Below are 17003 nucleotides of genomic sequence, written 5' to 3'. Positions count from 1 at the left end.
ATGTGAACTTGACTCGTATGGAACCGTGGGACCAGGTGGGCTGCCTTCAGGAGCACGCAAGTAACTGATGGGGCTTGTGGGGCAGCTTTTTGTCACCTGAGGTAGCGGAGAACAAGGATAGTCAGCGATGACTAGGGATAGCAAATGTTAAACCCATCTTCAGGACAGGCCAAAACGTCAACACAGGAACCATAGGTTGCTTAGCCTCACTTGGGTTAGTGGAACAACTTTGAGAATGTATTTCTTTTCCCACAACCATTGCTATTTGTTTTTCTAGGTTGAGGTATGCCTAGGTTTGATTTCAATTATCCTTTTTTCCTGCACTTTAGTGATGTGGCTTAGGCTTTTCATCATACTACAACATAAAGTAGTGTGAAGGTAAGGTGCTAAAAGCACACCTTGTAGATGTTCTGTGACAGCACATTGGAAGTGGCTCCATGAATCAGTACAAAAGGACAGACTGTGCTTAGATATGTGTTGGAGCTTCTGCTTAGAAGTATAGCAACTTCCTAATACAATAGTGTGTAGAACAGTGTGGAACAGTGCCTACTGCAACAAATTTGCCACTATCACAAGCAAAGTGAACTTCCTAGGTTTTTTGGATCAAACTGATTTTAAGTTTGGATTTGGGGCAAGCGTGGGAAGTATCCTACTATGTCTGCCTTCGCTCATGGCCCAGCAGAATCTTTTTGTTTGGGGGAAGGGGTATTGCTGCCACAGCGAGCCAGTATTTTGGATTGGAACTAGATCATCTTCAAGGTCCCTTCCAGACGGAGCCATTCTATTACTCTAATATTGTTCAGTGTTAGATCTGGTAAGTAGGAGAGATGGTGCAAGGAAGGGAGAAGGAAAATGCAGTTGCAAGCTAGCAGCTGCATTGGAAGAATGGATTTGTGCAGTGTTGGGTAAATGAGCTAAGACTGTGACTTCCAGAAGAGATTAATTCCCCTTTTCTGCCACCCTCTGGCTGTGAGCTCTTGCTGCTTACCTGCTGTTCACCTGTCTGGTCACCTTTGCGAGGTGCTTGAACTTGTTTAATGTATCAGAAAAGTAATCCACAATAAGGGGGGAGAAAATGGATAGGAAGCTTATGGAGAAGTCAGTCTGTTATCCCAGAGCTGGTGGGAGGGGAGCAAGCTGCTGTGTTGGATCAGTCACACAGAACTGTCCTGCTTGGTGTGTTCCCAGTCTTTGTTAGCTTCCCCCCCACTTTGGTCCCTGTGAGATGCTGACTGTCCTGTGTTAAAGAGCAGAACAGACTGCTGGCATTTTACAACCCTTATTCATAGCTGAGGGTGTGTTTTGTTTTTTTAAAGGTTAATGGAAGCATACATTTCATCTAATTCTAGATACAACGATTGGAACTCAAAGGGTGAAGTTACTTCTGATCAGAACATAAAATTATCTCTAGTTATTATAAGAGAGGAAGGTCTAGTGAATGAACTTGTGTGATGTCACCTCTTCCAGTTCTGAGGCAGCTTTGGGACCTATGAGTTGTCTCAATAGGATGCAGTGTGTGTATACAAGTAAATATTAAGTATGTGCCGTTTCTAGACTGAGGTCCTTCTAAACCTGCTGGACTATCCAAGCTTGGCTTCCCTGCCATGTGGGTTGTATATACTGGGAATAAACAAATTATTTCCAGGTCCTCCTCCTATAAGTTCTCAGTGAATTTAAAGTTCCTGTTAATGTTTTGGATGCTTAATTGCTAACATTGTTTTTGAATTGTTTTTCAAAACCTGGGCTCATAGGGTAATGATCACCTGTAACTGGTGAAGTATTTGTGAATCACGCAGTCCTTCTGAAACAAGCTTCTTGAAATTGCCTGGGCTGTCAGCGCGATGCTCTGAGCTTAGTGGTATGCTCTGGCAGTGCCAGCTGAGGGAGTTCCTGTCCCAAGCTGCTTGTTTGCCTTTGCTCTGTTTTGCTGACAAACTATTCTGTGAAACTAACAAGCAAACTGAGCTGCCAGGAGAAATGATGGCAGAGTTCTTCCTAGCAGCAGTGCTTCAGAGCAGCTGTTGAAACTGAAGAAGTACAGCAGTATGAGTGACCTACACTGGTACTTGGAAACAGGGCATTTGGAACCAAGAGGGTGAATGCTGCCATCCTCTTCCCATTTTTTCTTCCCTAAGTCGTCTTATAGGGCTTTTGGGGAGAAACGGGAGTCAGAGGCACCGCATGAACATTCAGACTTTCTAACCTCCAGTGAAGATACCTGGCAAGTTCTAATTTCGATTTTAGTAGATACAATGCTATGAATAGGTTATCATGGTTCAGTCCACATACTGACCCGGATCTAGGTAGCTTACTTTCTGAGGGAATTTGCCATTCCAGTTGACAAAGAATGACAATGACCTCCTCCTACTGTAGCGTGTTACTGTAACTTAATTCATTATGTAGATGAATAGAAGGGCTTCTGCCCTTGAGAATATCTAGGGTTATGGTCAAGACCCTGAGGTGAAAAAAAAGAGTGTTCTCAGTACTTCACGAGATTACCTTATGAAGAAATGGTCAAAGGGTATTTCCTATTTTGAAGCATATTTCAACATGCAGACTGAATTCCTCTACTACTGAAGAATTACATGGGTATGTAAGTACTTTCTTTGGACTTCAAGTGTTTGAATAAGAGTAGAACCACAGCATATAAACAGTATTGAATAAAAGATAAAAAGATATAATGCTTAAGTTGGACATTCTGTATTACATGCAACATAGATCAGTTGTGCAAGTTAAATTAGGTAAAGTTTTTATATTAGATGTGTTTTTTGGGGAGGGAGAGAAGTAAGACATTGAGTAGTGAGAAGTGCTAGAAGGGAAATCAAGATGGTGAGTAAATTGTTACTTAAACGTTACAAATTTTTTTGGTAATCCTATAAATTGGTGGGAAGATGCTATGGAGGTAGCATTAGGGAAGACCTGAAAGCAAGTTCCTTAAAAGTGTGGAACACTTAGATCGATTTCAAAATGGCAAGGAATTAGTGCAACTGGCATTTTCATTTAATGTCCTATAAATTGATTGTAATGGTTAGTGTAACTTTCTGGTAAGGGTTTGGTAATTAAAATCAACAAGTTAAAACAGTGGCTGTTTCCACTTGATCTCCATTAAAACATTGAGGACAAGTTTCACTGAGAAGGAATTTCTGATTCATGTGGAAAGCAACTGTGAAGCTTGACGGCAGCTGTCTGCCTGTTTTCCAACTAACCCTGTTTTCTGTCTACACATCAAGTTACACCCGAAACTGCCTTGGCAGGAGCTACTTATGGAGCTGTTCGGTCATCACTTCAGCAGCATCGTCTCCCATAGAGTGGGCAGCGTGGACAGGGGAGAGGTGTCTGCTTTATTGGCTCAGACCTTCATGGAGTCAGGATTCTTTGGTGTTTGAAGCATCTACTGTGAGCTTAGGCTGTTGTATGAGGCTGTGTATAGACTCCTTGTAGAAGTGCTCTGTACTAGGAAATGATGCAGTAGGCACTTAAGTTAGTCACTTAAGTTATACTTTGGAATTATTGGGACAAATTTTTCTGTACTAAGGAAGTCTTCACAAGCACGTGATCATTTCTGTTGTAAAACTCAAAATATTTTGCTTGTTGATTTGCTTTTTTTTAATTGGAAATCTGTACTAGATTATATATAATAAATGACTCGACTGTCTTTTTGCTTACTGTGTCCAAGATCTTTCAGACCCTTGTCATGTGCTGTTATAGAAGAGACACTACTTTTCAGCCACTTTCTCTAGTCCTATAAATCAAACTGAATAAAAAGCTGGAAAGAAAACCTTTGAATGTCTAGAAGAGTTGTTCTGTCAATATACGCATTAAACTGTGTCAGGGTACACCAGACTAGTCAATTTGCTTTGGGTGATTTACAATACCCACTGCATTTTATTGACCTGTTTAATAAGCTAAATCAAGCTTATAGACGAGATGATATAACTTGTAGTATCAGAATACTTCGATACTTCCTAATGATGAATCCTTTCAAAAAAAAAAAAAAAGAGCAGTTTATAGTTTCACAGCTATTTCTAGGTTGGTTTGAACTAACCTTGCCTAGCCTTCGAACATTGCTTGCTTTATGCCAGCTTGGGTATTTATGTAATCAGAGGAGTTGGGGGAATTGAAATTTTAATTCTCATCCTCAGGTTACTGGCTGGTTTCAAAGCCTGTTTGGTACTTGGGTATGTAAATGCTTGTACAGATACAAAGGAGAGAATAGAAGGTGGCCAGCAACAAGTGTTAAGGGCTGATGGCATATTTCAAAGGCTTTTCCAAAAATTAAAGCTAATGCACAAGAGAAGGGATAAAATCTTGCAGTGATGTACAGAAGATGGTGAGTTCAAATAATGAAGTACTTCAAGGATACAAGTTTATTTGGAATAATGCAGAAGGTGGCTGGCCAAACAGAAGAACTTCAAGCTACTGAGTAGCTGGGTAATGAAATGGCAAGTGAAATCCAATGCAAAGAAAACACACAGTGGGAAGAGAAACAGTAAGCTCTGGACTGACTGCAGTTAGAATGAGAATGTGGAGTTTCTAATAGTTTGAAAATTTTTATGCGATGTCTGATGGCACTGCTGGGGGAAAAGACTGCAAATGTTCTTATTAAGAAGCAAAATGACCCAGACTAACGGGCTCAGATACAGCAATTCTCTTGTTATAAACTGGTATTTTGAATGCTCCATGCATCCTGGTGTCTTTGTCAGAGGCTGTAGTATCATAGAATCATATCCTAGAATGACTTGGGTTAGATGGTCTTTAAGGTTCCTTATAATTGCAACCCCTTGCTGTGGGCAGGATCACCTCCCACTAGATCAGGTTGCCCAGGGCCCCATCCAGCCTGGCCTTGAACACCTCCAGGGATGGAGCATCTGCAGCTTCTCGGTGCAGCCTCTTCTAGTGCCTCACCACCCTCATAGTAAAAATTTCCCTCAACCACTAATCTGAATCTCCCCTCTTTTAGTTTAATGTCGTTCCCCTTTGTCCTGTCATCATCTGCCTGAGCAAAGAGTTGTTCTTCATCTTCTTTATTAATAAGCCCCCTGAAAGTATTGAAAAGCTGCAATAAGGTCAGGCCTTCTCCGGGCTGAACATCCCCGGCTTTCTCAGCCTGTCCCAATAGGAGAGGTGCTCCAGCTCTCTGATCATCTTTGTGGCTTTCTCTGGACCTGCTCTAACAGCTCCGTATCCTCCTTGTGCTGGGCTGGGGGTCCCAGACCTGCACACAGCACTCCAAGTGGGGCCTTGCAAGGGCAGAGCGGAAGGGAACAGTCACCTCCCTTGACCTGCTGGCTGCTCCTCTTTTGGTGCAGCAGGACTTGGGAAAAGCAGTGCTAACATTAAATAGCTTTCCTTTGAGAAGCAGCAAAACTTATATTATGGAATCATGAAGGGGGAAAAAGAAATGGCGATTCTAATAATTGTGTAAATTGGATTTTATGTGTGAAAAAAGGCGAAAAGACCTCACACTTTTCCTTTCTTATTCTAATGTAAAAGTAAACTGTTTTACATTAGAAATATAACATGTAGAAGGCATTCCTGTGCTGGAAACCTCTACGGCTATGTTTAGTGGCAAAACATGTTACAGTATTGAGTGTATCTGAGTTAACTTGGACCTTGAGTTAGCATAACGCTCAACCTCCTGTTCCCCCATACGTCATATCTTACTACCCTGAGTAGCTAACTGCTGTACACCACATTAACTGTAGACTGATACTCTCAGTACTGGGGTAGTAGAATTGTCTTAGGACCCTTGGAATTTCCTTGGAATTCTAGAACTCTGACAGTGTCTACAGTGATAAGTATTTGCAGAAGCAATCCTCTGATTGTTTTGATGCATTCTCTGATGCTTCTGGTACCCTTATGAAGAGATTCAGCAGAAAAGTTGAGTGTCTCCATCCCTATCTGTATTACTGTCATAGAAGATTCTTCTTTTATATAAAACTTAATCTTTTCAAATTTGTGGAGTCTTGTAGTTGCAGGGTCTGAAAATATGACCAGCTTCTTACGTAACTGAAGTTCTGGAGGTAGCTAAGTGAATTGTATTGGTATATCATCAATATCTAAAATAACAGCTTTCTTACTTTACTATAGTTTTGTTTACATTTTCTCTTGCTTTTCTTTCAGAGACTCTACAGCGGTGGGTAATTCACTGGTCCATAAGCGGTCTCCTTTACATCGAAGCCATAAGACCTCAGCATCCTTGACCAAGCTGTCATTACGTGATGGGCAGAAAGCTAAAAAGCCACTGTGTAAATTTGAAGAAGGTCAGGATGTCCTAGCTAGATGGTCAGATGGCTTGTTTTATCTTGGAACTATCAAAAAGGTAAACAGTTGTTTAACTTCAATAGAGTCTTACAGTATATGTTGGTTAAATAAGACAGCGTTATTGTTTCACTTACTTAAGATTAAATATATTCTTCTACTTGGTCCTTTTACTCATGGTTTCCACTGTATTCATGTTTTTCAGATAAATAAACTGAAACAGAACTGCTTCATTATATTTGAAGACAGTTCCAAATCCTGGGTTCTCTGGAAGGACATACAAACAGGCAAGGACTTCAGTGAAGTAGTCATTGTTTGGTATTTTGTTTAGAGTATTATATCTGTTAAAATGATTGTATTGTATGCTTGTTTCCTAAAGAGCAACATAGTTTTAAGGTGACCCAGGATCATGAATTAAGCAAATTAAAAAACAAACAAAAAGCCTCACCTCTTTTCAAAAACTCTTTTAATTGAAGTTACTTTTTTTGTTTGTTTGTTTTCCTATAACTATGTGCAGAAGGGTAAAACACTTCTAAAAATAATCACATTAGTGTTTATTTGGATGGAAATAGAGTATAATTCTGTCTTAACAGAAAACTCCAGGACCTCATTTATACAGAGTTTGACTTCCTGTTGTTTTTATATTCTTTATTCAAATATTTAATTTTTGTTGTTTATATATATTGAGGAACCATAGAATACATAGTCAATAGGCAATATATAGCCTAATCTATCTGCAGCCTATGATAAGTGATGCAGATACTTAAGGTCTGTTCAAAATGTGTGAATTTATTTTTTGCTAGGGAGTTTGTCTCAGTAGCAATCTGTTTCTACCATTCATGGATCTGTAACTCATTACCAAAAAAACATGTACGTGGTGATGGTTCCAACTGCAGATGTAGTCTGGGGGAGAAAAATCATACCTTTGTCTTTTTCTAGGAGCCACTGAAAGTGGGGAAATGGTCTGTACAATATGTCAGGAAGAGTATTCAGAAGCACCGAATGAAATGGTTATATGTGATAAATGTGGGCAAGGTAACTAGATTTTTTTCCTATTTCCTGCATTTTAAAAGACATTTGTTTCATGAAGGAGTATATTTACATGGCTATCAATGATTGCTCAACTGATCTTACAGCTCTTAGAGGCTATTAAAAATTCCGTGAATAATTATAATACATGCTTAAGTAACTAACACCTCTTCTGTAAGTAAAGCTACTTTTTTACTGAGAAAATTTAAAAGACCATTTTGAATGTTACTGTTTTTTTGTCAGAGTTTTGGCACTTGGCAAAGGATAATGCATTATAGTTGGATTAAAATTATATGTAGTTATTTTTCTTTTGCATTTTTTAACCTTGGTTAATCGCACTTAATATAGGTTATCATCAGCTGTGTCACACACCAAATATTGATTCCAGTGTGATTGATTCAGATGATAAATGGCTCTGTCGACAGTGTGTTTTTGCAACAACAACAAAGGTACGTTCCTAGAAAAAACTTCTTAATATTCCCAGATTGCTCGCATAACTTGTTTGAATTTGAAACCAGCAAATAATACAGCATTTTTTCAGCAACTTCTCTTTTTAACTTTGATCTGGATGAAAAAGTTTTGTATTTTGGGAATTAATCTTTATTTTAGAAATAGGTGACATTCCTTTTTCATTTCATTTTTTGAAAATATGCTGGTATATTAAAGCATAAGGATAGGTGAAAGCACTGTATTTGATTATAGACAAACTGTTGTAACTTTCATATTAAAGGATTTGAAAGTTTCTGGAATGTATGATTACTTTTGTAAACTAGTGTATTTATTTTGGCTCAGCGAGGTGGTGCGCTTAAGAAAGGACCAAATGCCAAAGCACTGCAAGTCATGAAACAAACATTACCATATAACGCAACAGACCTTGAGTGGGACGCAGGCCATAAAACTAATGTCCAGCAGTGCTACTGCTATTGTGGAGGACCTGGAGAGTAAGTAAACAGATAACTACGCAAGAACTTTTCTCCGTAATAAAGCTGCAAACGTTGACCCTGATCCTGTAGACTTGTTACATTGGCTGTTTCTGTTGTATATAGCTATTAAAGTTGATGTGGAGTGGAATTTTTAATCACTCATACTGTTATTTTAAAAATATCTTCTGGGAAATACATTATTAAAGTCTTTCATCTTCCCATTCAATTTGTTTTAATTTTGTCATGTGACATCATATAAAACAAGCCCCTTCTACAACAAACAGTAATATAATTTTGTTGCATTGCTATTGCTGTATGATGGAGGTCAGATGGAGTTACTTCTGATCTTGCAGTTGTAGACAGCATTTTTTGATGTTAACACACCTGTCATTAGTCAGAAATGTAAATGTATCTGGACGTCAGTTTTATTAAATACAGTTAGAATAAACAGCTGTATTTATTGTGAAGTTCTCTGGATATTTTTTGAAAGACAAGCTTATAAAACATAACTTAAGTTTGCGTATGTATAAACAGTGACACACTGAAAAAAGGAGTATTTTGTTGCTCTTATTTAGATTTGCACAGGTGCTACGCTGTCTGTGTTCATATGAATAAAGTTATGTTGAGTTGTTCCCTTACATCAGGGTCAGAATTAATACAAGGTAGGATACTATGAGGTAGGATCCTGTCTGATTCTACTTCAACATGATGCCCTGTATTGCAGCTATTACCATAAGCGGCTGGCTCTTTTTTCTCTTAACGGCATTATAGAGTCCTTCCTTGGTTCTTCCATTTCCAAGGAATGAGGAGATCTAAGTAGATAGAAATGAATACTGTGGTGTCTGCATGGATTAGTGAATGAGTAAAGTAGCACTGAAGATTTGAAGTCAAGGCAAGTAAGAGTCCCACAAAGAAGTAAAGCTTTTGGCGTTGGAACTAGAGGATCTTTAAAGTCCCTTCCAACTCAAGCCATTCTATGATTGATCTTGAGTTTATACTCACATAGCAGAACTTTGAGAATTTTGCAGACTTAAAAAAAGTAACTTTCAAATTTGCATGGTTCTTTTTCTCAAGGGAGAAGGTAGAAAAAGGTCAAAAAAAAAAAAAAGCCTAAACTGAGGCTCAGTTTGAGGATTCAAATAGTTGAACCCTCAGAACAAATGTTTGTGATGTATGCGACTGTTGTTGCTTTAGAAAATGACAAGGAAGCTAATCTAGTATGTGAGAAGGCATTTAAATGTTAAATTGATTTCTTTAATTCTTATGATCAAGATTTAAAAGGTCAGAGAAATGCAATTATATATTTTTAAAAAATAACTCAATACTTTTACTATTTTTTTTAATTATTATTTAGTTCTCTTCTAGTCATACTTTTCTAGTAATGGTTCATTGAGAAATTGTGTTACTAAAACGTTCATATCTGTATTTCAGTAACACAGGTGACTCTTATAAATAGCGAAAGTTTGGGTCAGAAGATCCCTTGCTATTTAATTTAAATTGAAATTGTTCTTTGTTACATTTAACATGTCTTGTTTTTCTTTCTGTTGGTGAAGCTGGTATTTAAAGATGTTGCAGTGCTGCAAATGTAAGCAGTGGTTCCACGAGGCTTGCGTGCAGTGCCTCCAAAAGCCCATGCTTTTTGGTGACAGGTAAGAAACTTGAACTGTACTTTATGGTTGTCTTTATTTAAAATGTGGAGGGAGTATGTCATAGGTGAGCTTTTATTAAAGCATCTGTAATACATCAGTATTTTCCAAAAGCATTGTGGTGAGTTTAACCTAGAAGATTATAGAAAATAAAAGATGTGTTCAGGTGCCCAAAAAATGCTCTTTGTCATCTCTGTTTAAAAAGGAAAAAAAAGGAGGCAGAGAAGACATACGTGTTTGCTGTAGGAAAGACCTAGAAACAGTGTGAAAATATACCATTAGTGGAACGGGGTGAATAAAACATTTTTCCGACTGTTTCCTTTGTTCCATTGTCTGTAACACATCAGTGCTCCTGTCTCCATCCAGCTCGCCTGGGTAACAGCAGCTCTTTTCCAGCTCATACAGGGGAACTGGAGGAACAGGAGGGATAATTAGATGACAACTCATTCCATCCTCTGTTGATGTGTGATGAGTGGAGAGCAAAGGAAACGAGAAAGGACACTTGTCTGTGCTTTTGTTTTAAAAGGAATTTAGAGTAGTTGGAGCAGATAAAAGTGAGAATTTGAGAAAGTAATTGAGGAGCATCTCATTATATTTTCTTCTACCGCTCAGTTGTACTGAAATGTTTGTGTGAAGGAACCAAATTAAGACTTAGAAAATGCTCCTTTGAACACATGCTTACACTTGTGCACAGGCTTCCTCATTTGATTGAATGGAATGGGGACTGTGGGGAACATCTTTACCAATATAGTCACAGGTTGAGGAAGCTAAGTTTGAAGACATGGAGCATAAAATCTACGAAGTAGAGATAGCTGTATCAGGTAGAAGACAGGGTGCATCTTAGAAGCTGATGGTGGTGGATGAAAGGACTATCAAATGCTGTATGGCTGGGTTTCTAGACTGCTTGCTTTTCGTTTTTCCCCAATCTGTCTTTTTTTTTTTCTTTTTTTTAAAAAAAAGCAAGTGAAGAGTCTTGTCAGGAATGATGAGGTGGTAGCTCATAATAAGTAATATGTTAAAATATTTTTTGTGTGTGTGCTTCTATACAGACACCTACCACCTAGTCACACATATATGTACATTTGTATATGTTTTTAGGTTTTATACGTTCATTTGCTCAGTTTGCAGTTCTGGACCAGAATACCTCAAGCGTTTGCCCTTAAGATGGTAAGTGAAAGTTTAAAACAAACCGAAAGGTGAGTTGTGTACTTTTTTTTTTTTTTTTTTTTTTTTTGTCTCATTAAAAAAAAAGGAAATTCACTTGTTGTCTTGAGTTGTTTCCTGAGTTGTTCTTGTATGAACTGGGACAGTTTTCTTTTCAAAGTGTATTCATAAATGCACGCACATATTTGCAATTGCATTCACTTAGGATTTATTCCTGGAATTTTTCAGTAAATTTGCAAATAAATACTTGTTTCTGTATGTGAAGTTTGAGATACCTAAACAAAAGTCCTTTTTGCAGGTTTAGAGTCTTGTTGTTAAATGAGCCAAAGGTACAGAGTACAATAGTAAGCATCTTGACATATTTTATAGTAGTTTCCTTGATGAGATGTAATATATAGTTGTAGTTTGAAGTCTTTTAACTGTAGCTTGTATTAGAAATAATTAGAAATTAATTAATATATACCCAGTTTAATGGGTATATATGCTATCAAATATAAGATGGAAATGACCTTGTTAAATGTTAATTCGTGATGATACTTGTATAAATTTAGAATTATTTAAATGTAATGTGGTTTAAACCAGTTTTGGAGTTTAAAAGAGCATCATGAGAATGAGGTGAGGCAGAAATGAAAGTACAATTCAAAGCTGAAGCAGTCACATTGGGAAGAAAAAGGGTAGGAGATTTCATAATGTTGTTTCCTGGACTGCGTGTTTTAAGTTATGCTTTGTGTTTGTCTAAATATATTGTGCTCATCTTTTATCCTAAATTATTTCAAAGAAAAGCAATTGGGTAAAACTTTTTGTGTTGATTTTGATTCAAATATTTCTGAATTCTAGGGTAGATATAGCACATCTATGCCTTTACAACCTAAGTGTTATTCATAAGAAGAAATACTTTGACTCGGAGCTTGAACTCATGGCATACATTAATGAAAACTGGGATAGATTGCATCCTGGTGAGGTAAGTAGTTGGAATACTATATTTTTTCCCCCTCACTCCTGAGTCCTGAAGGTCAGTGGGAGTTTAGGGACCTATGAACTGCTTTATGGAGCTTATTAAATCTATTATTACCATAAAATCTGGTAATTCAGATGATGAGAAGATCATCTTCAATTTCCTTGCAAAAATTGCATGTTCGAGTAGTGTATGTTTTTCTGAGCTATGGAATTTCTAAAGTGACCCACTGAACTATTAGTTTGTTGTTTGCATGGCAACTTTATTTTTTATTACTCAACTGTTTATTCTGTGGCATACATGTTTTGCTTTTCTTTTGTAACTGTCTCATAGTTCTTTGATATTTTCATGTGCGCAGACCAGAAAATGTAGAAAATACAGAACTGAATGCAGAGTATATTTAGTATGAAGACATCAGAGTCTCTTAGGTGTAAAATCTGACAAATTATTATAAAGAAACATTTAGTCTTTCCTCCCTCATCCAAGCACAAGTGGTCAATTCATCTGCCAGACTTCAATCTTTTCCATCCATTTGACTCACTAAACAGTTATCTTAGGGGAGGGGAGATTGAGAATTAGAAAACTGACCTCTCTAAGTGGTACTTTTAATTCCTTAACCAATGCTTCTATACCTTCATTGAAACTTCAGTCACCAGGCTACATTTTTTGATGGAATAGATTTTGAGTAATTGTGTAAAAGCTGTAAAGAAATCTTCAAGACTGTTTATTCTGATAAACTTCTAAGTATCTTTCATGAAGTTGGGAAAAATCATATCCTGAAACATTTGAGGCAAGTTTTTTTGTTAATCTGTTTTTTTTATTGAGCAAAAACTAGTTGCAGAAAGAATAACATATGGTACTGATGGTATGAGTTTTCTAAGAGTGACAAGCTAAGAAAAATACAAAAATGACATACTTCTCTAGCTGGTTAGAGCTGAATAAGAAATAAAGCTTTTTATTATTGATAAGCTAGAATTAATTGGTGGAATTGTGAGAGCTCTGAAGTCAGTATTTTTATCATGATACTACCTATTATACAATAAAAATATTGCAATTTTCTATAGCTAAGTGTTGCAGAGTTGCAAGACCTGTGGATAGCAGTGGATTGTACTGACTGCATATGGTAAAGATGCCTAAAAGCAGTTGTTACTTTGTGAAAAATCGGTCAAATTTCTCTCCTAACTTTGGTAGTCAACTAGAATGACTGTGAATCTTGCCCTAAATTATATTAAAAGATTGTTGTGGGTTTTTGAGTTTATATTTAGCTTTTAGGGTTGCTCAATGGGTTAAACGTGCTAGCTCTTCTGTCTGGTCACCATTTTATTCTTTAGAAAGTGTGTGAGGGCTTTTTTTGGGCTGCAGGTGTTGTACAGTCTTCTCTGCAGTATCCATACTGAGAGTGAAACTTTATCAACTGTTCATCATCAGCTCTATAATCAAAGATAAATTAACTGCAGATCCAATTGGATATAAATTCTTGAGCATTCTGGCATGACAGCTGAAAATATGGTAGTTTCACAGCTACTTTAAAATATAGCTGTCTAAATACAAAAATAATACTGTAAACTCTATTACATAAATGTTATGTCTGCTTTATAGTCACCAGTGCAGGCAAAAAATGGGAATTAGGTCCAGTAGCAGGATTTTGGTTAAAATAATCAACAATACAATAATTAAGTTTTTGTGCCAATGTAGTTGTACTCTGCTTGCAATCTCACTTCGTTTGGACATACTTAATGCTACTGAGGAACTCTTGTTAGCAGCCTTGGGAGGGCAGACCAGTATTATATTATTTGAGTATACTAAAATACTTAGAGAAGTTTTTCTTGTAATTCTTAAAAGTAAAAGTTAAATTATTTGGCCTGGGCCTAATTCTAATATAAATTCTGTGGATGTGAACTATAGAATGTATGAGGTAATGGCCTAATACCCTTTTGGGGTTAGGCAGTTTTCACAAGTAATAACTTATAAATGTACTTCAAATCCAAATCTATAGTTTTAGTGACTCAGAGTAACTGGAATCTTTCTATTATTGAAGAATTCGTCAGGTTAAATGATTTCTTAATACTTCACAGCTGGCAGATACACCGAAATCTGAAAGATATGAGCATGTACTGGAGGCATTAAATGATTACAAGACCATGTAAGTTGTTGGTATTTTTTGTTCTAAACATTTGCAGTTTTATTGTTTGTAGTTTCCAGTTTCCTTTGCTCAGTCAACCTGATAATTGCTGTGGCTGTGGATAATACTGACATTTTGAATACTGTTTCTATAACATCCCAGTCCTATTGTGGAACCCAGATTATGAGAAAATTTTTAATTTCCATCCTCTTCCGAATTCTCATTCTGTATTTCAGACTGAGGATTGCATTAGAGGAAGAGGGTGAATAAAATAGCATTAGGATGAGTATTATAATTTTACCATAGATTTGTTTTGCCTGACCATCTATATGTATTTGCATATTGTTTTCCTTGGAGTCAGAATTCTAACAATTAACTTAAAATCATCTAGGTTTATGTCTGGAAAGGAAATAAAGAAAAAGAAGCATTTGTTTGGCTTGAGAATTCGTGTACCTCCTGTGCCACCAAATGCTGCTTTAAAGGCTGAGAAAGAACCGGAAGGAACTTCTCATGAGTTCAAAATTAAAGGCAGAAAATCATCTAAACCAATTCCTGATGTGAGGTAAAATAATCCAAAGGTTTTAGCAATGTTATGGTAAACTGGAATTATTTGCAGTATATTTTGGTGCCTATAAAAAAAGTCCGTTTCATTGTTTAATGTACATTTATTTAAATAACTGTAAAGGTGGACTGCTATTTGTACACTTTGCAAATATTTTAAGTTTTAAATTGATCTAGCTGTATATTTTCCTTTAAGGTGATTATGAGAACAAGGTCTTCAAGCTTATTGGTTTTCCATTATGATCCTTCTGAAAAAACTTGGTATTTAGCAGTAAGAACAATACAAAGTATCCCATCTTTGCTGCCACTGGGGAGACATATCTCTTGCCTTCCTGGTGCATTTATGCAATGATATTAACTGTATTTTTAAACAGAAAGTATGATGTGAAGCTATATCTTACATTAGTACATCTCTTGTACCAAGTGTGATCATATGAGTAAATGACATTTAACACGTGTCCATTCCTCTTCAACATTAGGGAATCCGTAATGTCACCAGAAGGATCTTGTATCCATTGTGTTATTCTAGAGACAAAATGTGTGGCTTTTACATGACAATTTTGGTTCACCAAAAGCTTATTTAGCACAATGTTTATTCATTGTCAAAGGAAAACATTTATTCACTGAAAACTATCTTCAATAATACAGAACAAAATATAAATTTTCTTCTAGGGAATTAAGTAATGGTATAGAAAGAAAGGGGAAAAAAAAATCAGTAGGTCGTCCACCTGGTCCCTATACAAGAAAAATGATTCACAAAACTCCAGAGTCGTCTCCTCTGGTAAGGTTTTGGATATATTTCTTTTCTTTTGCTGTAACTGGATTATAATTTTTGACGAAAAATATAACCAGTTAATCTAAATCATGATATCCCTCCCCATTTACCCTAAAACAAAACTGATGAGCAATTCAAAGTTGATCTGAAATACTTTGTTTTTCTCCTTAGGATAACGAACCAGTTCCAGTGATAGAGAACCCAGCCTTGGAATTACCCTGCTCTGTTGGGTAAATTTAAAAACAAAACAAAACAAAAAAAACTCTGTAAAGCTATTCTAACAACATGCCATTTGTTTGTTTGCTTCTGAAATGTCAGCTGAGTTTTTAATATAACATTACTTTCATTACATGGCAACCCTTATCTTGCATACCAGGAAATCTGATGGAGCTGCACATTCATCCAATACCTCAGATGTAGAATCCACAGGTGCTGCCAGTATGAAAGAAACTACCTCATCTAGCATTTCCAGACATTATAGGTAATTGTACAATTACTCTATCTGCTATAATGATTAAGAGATTTAATATATTCATTTTAAAAGACTTTCAGAAGGAAATCTTCAGAGGAATGTTCAGGGGAACAGAAAGCAAACAGTTCAGCAGTAGTTCACCTTTAATAAACAGAAGTTGTGGAAATAGTACAAGAGGTATCTTGCCAAAGCATGATGTTTAATGTTCTAAGTCTGGTTTCTTGAAGAGCAAGATTGTGTTATACTTTCAGTGAGTTTTGAACCTTCTGGCTAACTTTGACTAAATCTGAGACAGGTAGTTCCAAAGAGATTGCATTTTAACAAGCTTCAAGCAGATGCTCACTTGGATGAGAGAAACCCAGAATAGCAACTTGTTTGTAGTAAGGCAGGCAATTTTCTAATCATCTGTACTCTAGACACTTCCAGTGCTGTGTGGCTCTTCTTTTCTGTCTTGTCTTTAATTGAAGTTTTGGTAAAGCAAAGCTAGAAGATAAGGTGGGAGATTGAAAAATGTTGTGTAATAGAAAAATGATGTGAAATAGAGATAAGGATACTCTGGAACTGGTCAGAGAAGGACTAAGGACCTAACACTAAGGAAGTGGAAATTCACTGGGATTTGGTATAATGAGCTACTGAGATGCAGAGCTATAAATTGGCTGGGGAAATCTAAAGAAATAAGACAAAAGAAAACTTTCTTCACAACACAGGTCTTTTTTTTGTGCTAACTGCTGTTCTTCGTTAATGTAAAATGCATACTTAAATTACTTTTACAGAAAAGAAGTCAACTCCACAAACGCTTTCTGAGCTTAATTTTATAATAATGGTCAGAAAAGAACCGATATGTACCCCAGATTAATTTTAGCAGCTTTTGTTTTGGTAGGTTTCTGTATTCATGTTAAAGAACAGTAAGTATGCTGCTATTTTTTACAGTCTAATAGAGCATGAAGTATTTTTGGCACAGTCTGCATAAATAGCTGTGACCCACATTTATGACAATAAATTGGTACTGAATTTTACTCTCTTGTGGTACATTATTCCTCAGTCTGTGTATTTGGTGGATGGATCCTCAGTCTGCATATTTTCTCCTGTCTTTCT

General features: G+C 36.6%; 1 protein-coding gene across 3 annotated transcripts in view; it reads left to right on the top strand.

Moving 5' to 3' along the window:
- The window catches only part of MTF2 (metal response element binding transcription factor 2), a 40718-nt gene that overhangs the window by 21837 nt on the left and 1878 nt on the right, over window positions 1–17003 (top strand). For 2 of the 3 annotated variants that reach the window (XM_068689721.1, XM_068689720.1), the window contains exons 2-14: window positions 6124–6322; window positions 6467–6548; window positions 7201–7296; window positions 7639–7739; window positions 8083–8231; window positions 9767–9862; window positions 10958–11026; window positions 11861–11984; window positions 14054–14121; window positions 14492–14662; window positions 15334–15442; window positions 15608–15666; window positions 15813–15917. In XM_068689721.1, coding sequence (XP_068545822.1) covers window positions 7221–7296; window positions 7639–7739; window positions 8083–8231; window positions 9767–9862; window positions 10958–11026; window positions 11861–11984; window positions 14054–14121; window positions 14492–14662; window positions 15334–15442; window positions 15608–15666; window positions 15813–15917 — 1127 coding nt within the window. In that variant the 5' untranslated portion in view covers window positions 6124–6322; window positions 6467–6548; window positions 7201–7220. Of the gene's footprint in view, window positions 1–6123; window positions 6323–6466; window positions 6549–7200; window positions 7297–7638; window positions 7740–8082; window positions 8232–9766; window positions 9863–10957; window positions 11027–11860; window positions 11985–14053; window positions 14122–14491; window positions 14663–15333; window positions 15443–15607; window positions 15671–15812; window positions 15918–17003 lie in introns of those variants that run through there. The other variant, XM_068689722.1, reaches the window with a different exon arrangement.

This window comes from Anas acuta, chromosome 8 (assembly GCF_963932015.1).
Source record: "Anas acuta chromosome 8, bAnaAcu1.1, whole genome shotgun sequence".
NCBI lineage: Eukaryota > Metazoa > Chordata > Aves > Anseriformes > Anatidae > Anas > Anas acuta.
This window is presented reverse-complemented; position numbering and strand designations above follow the sequence as displayed.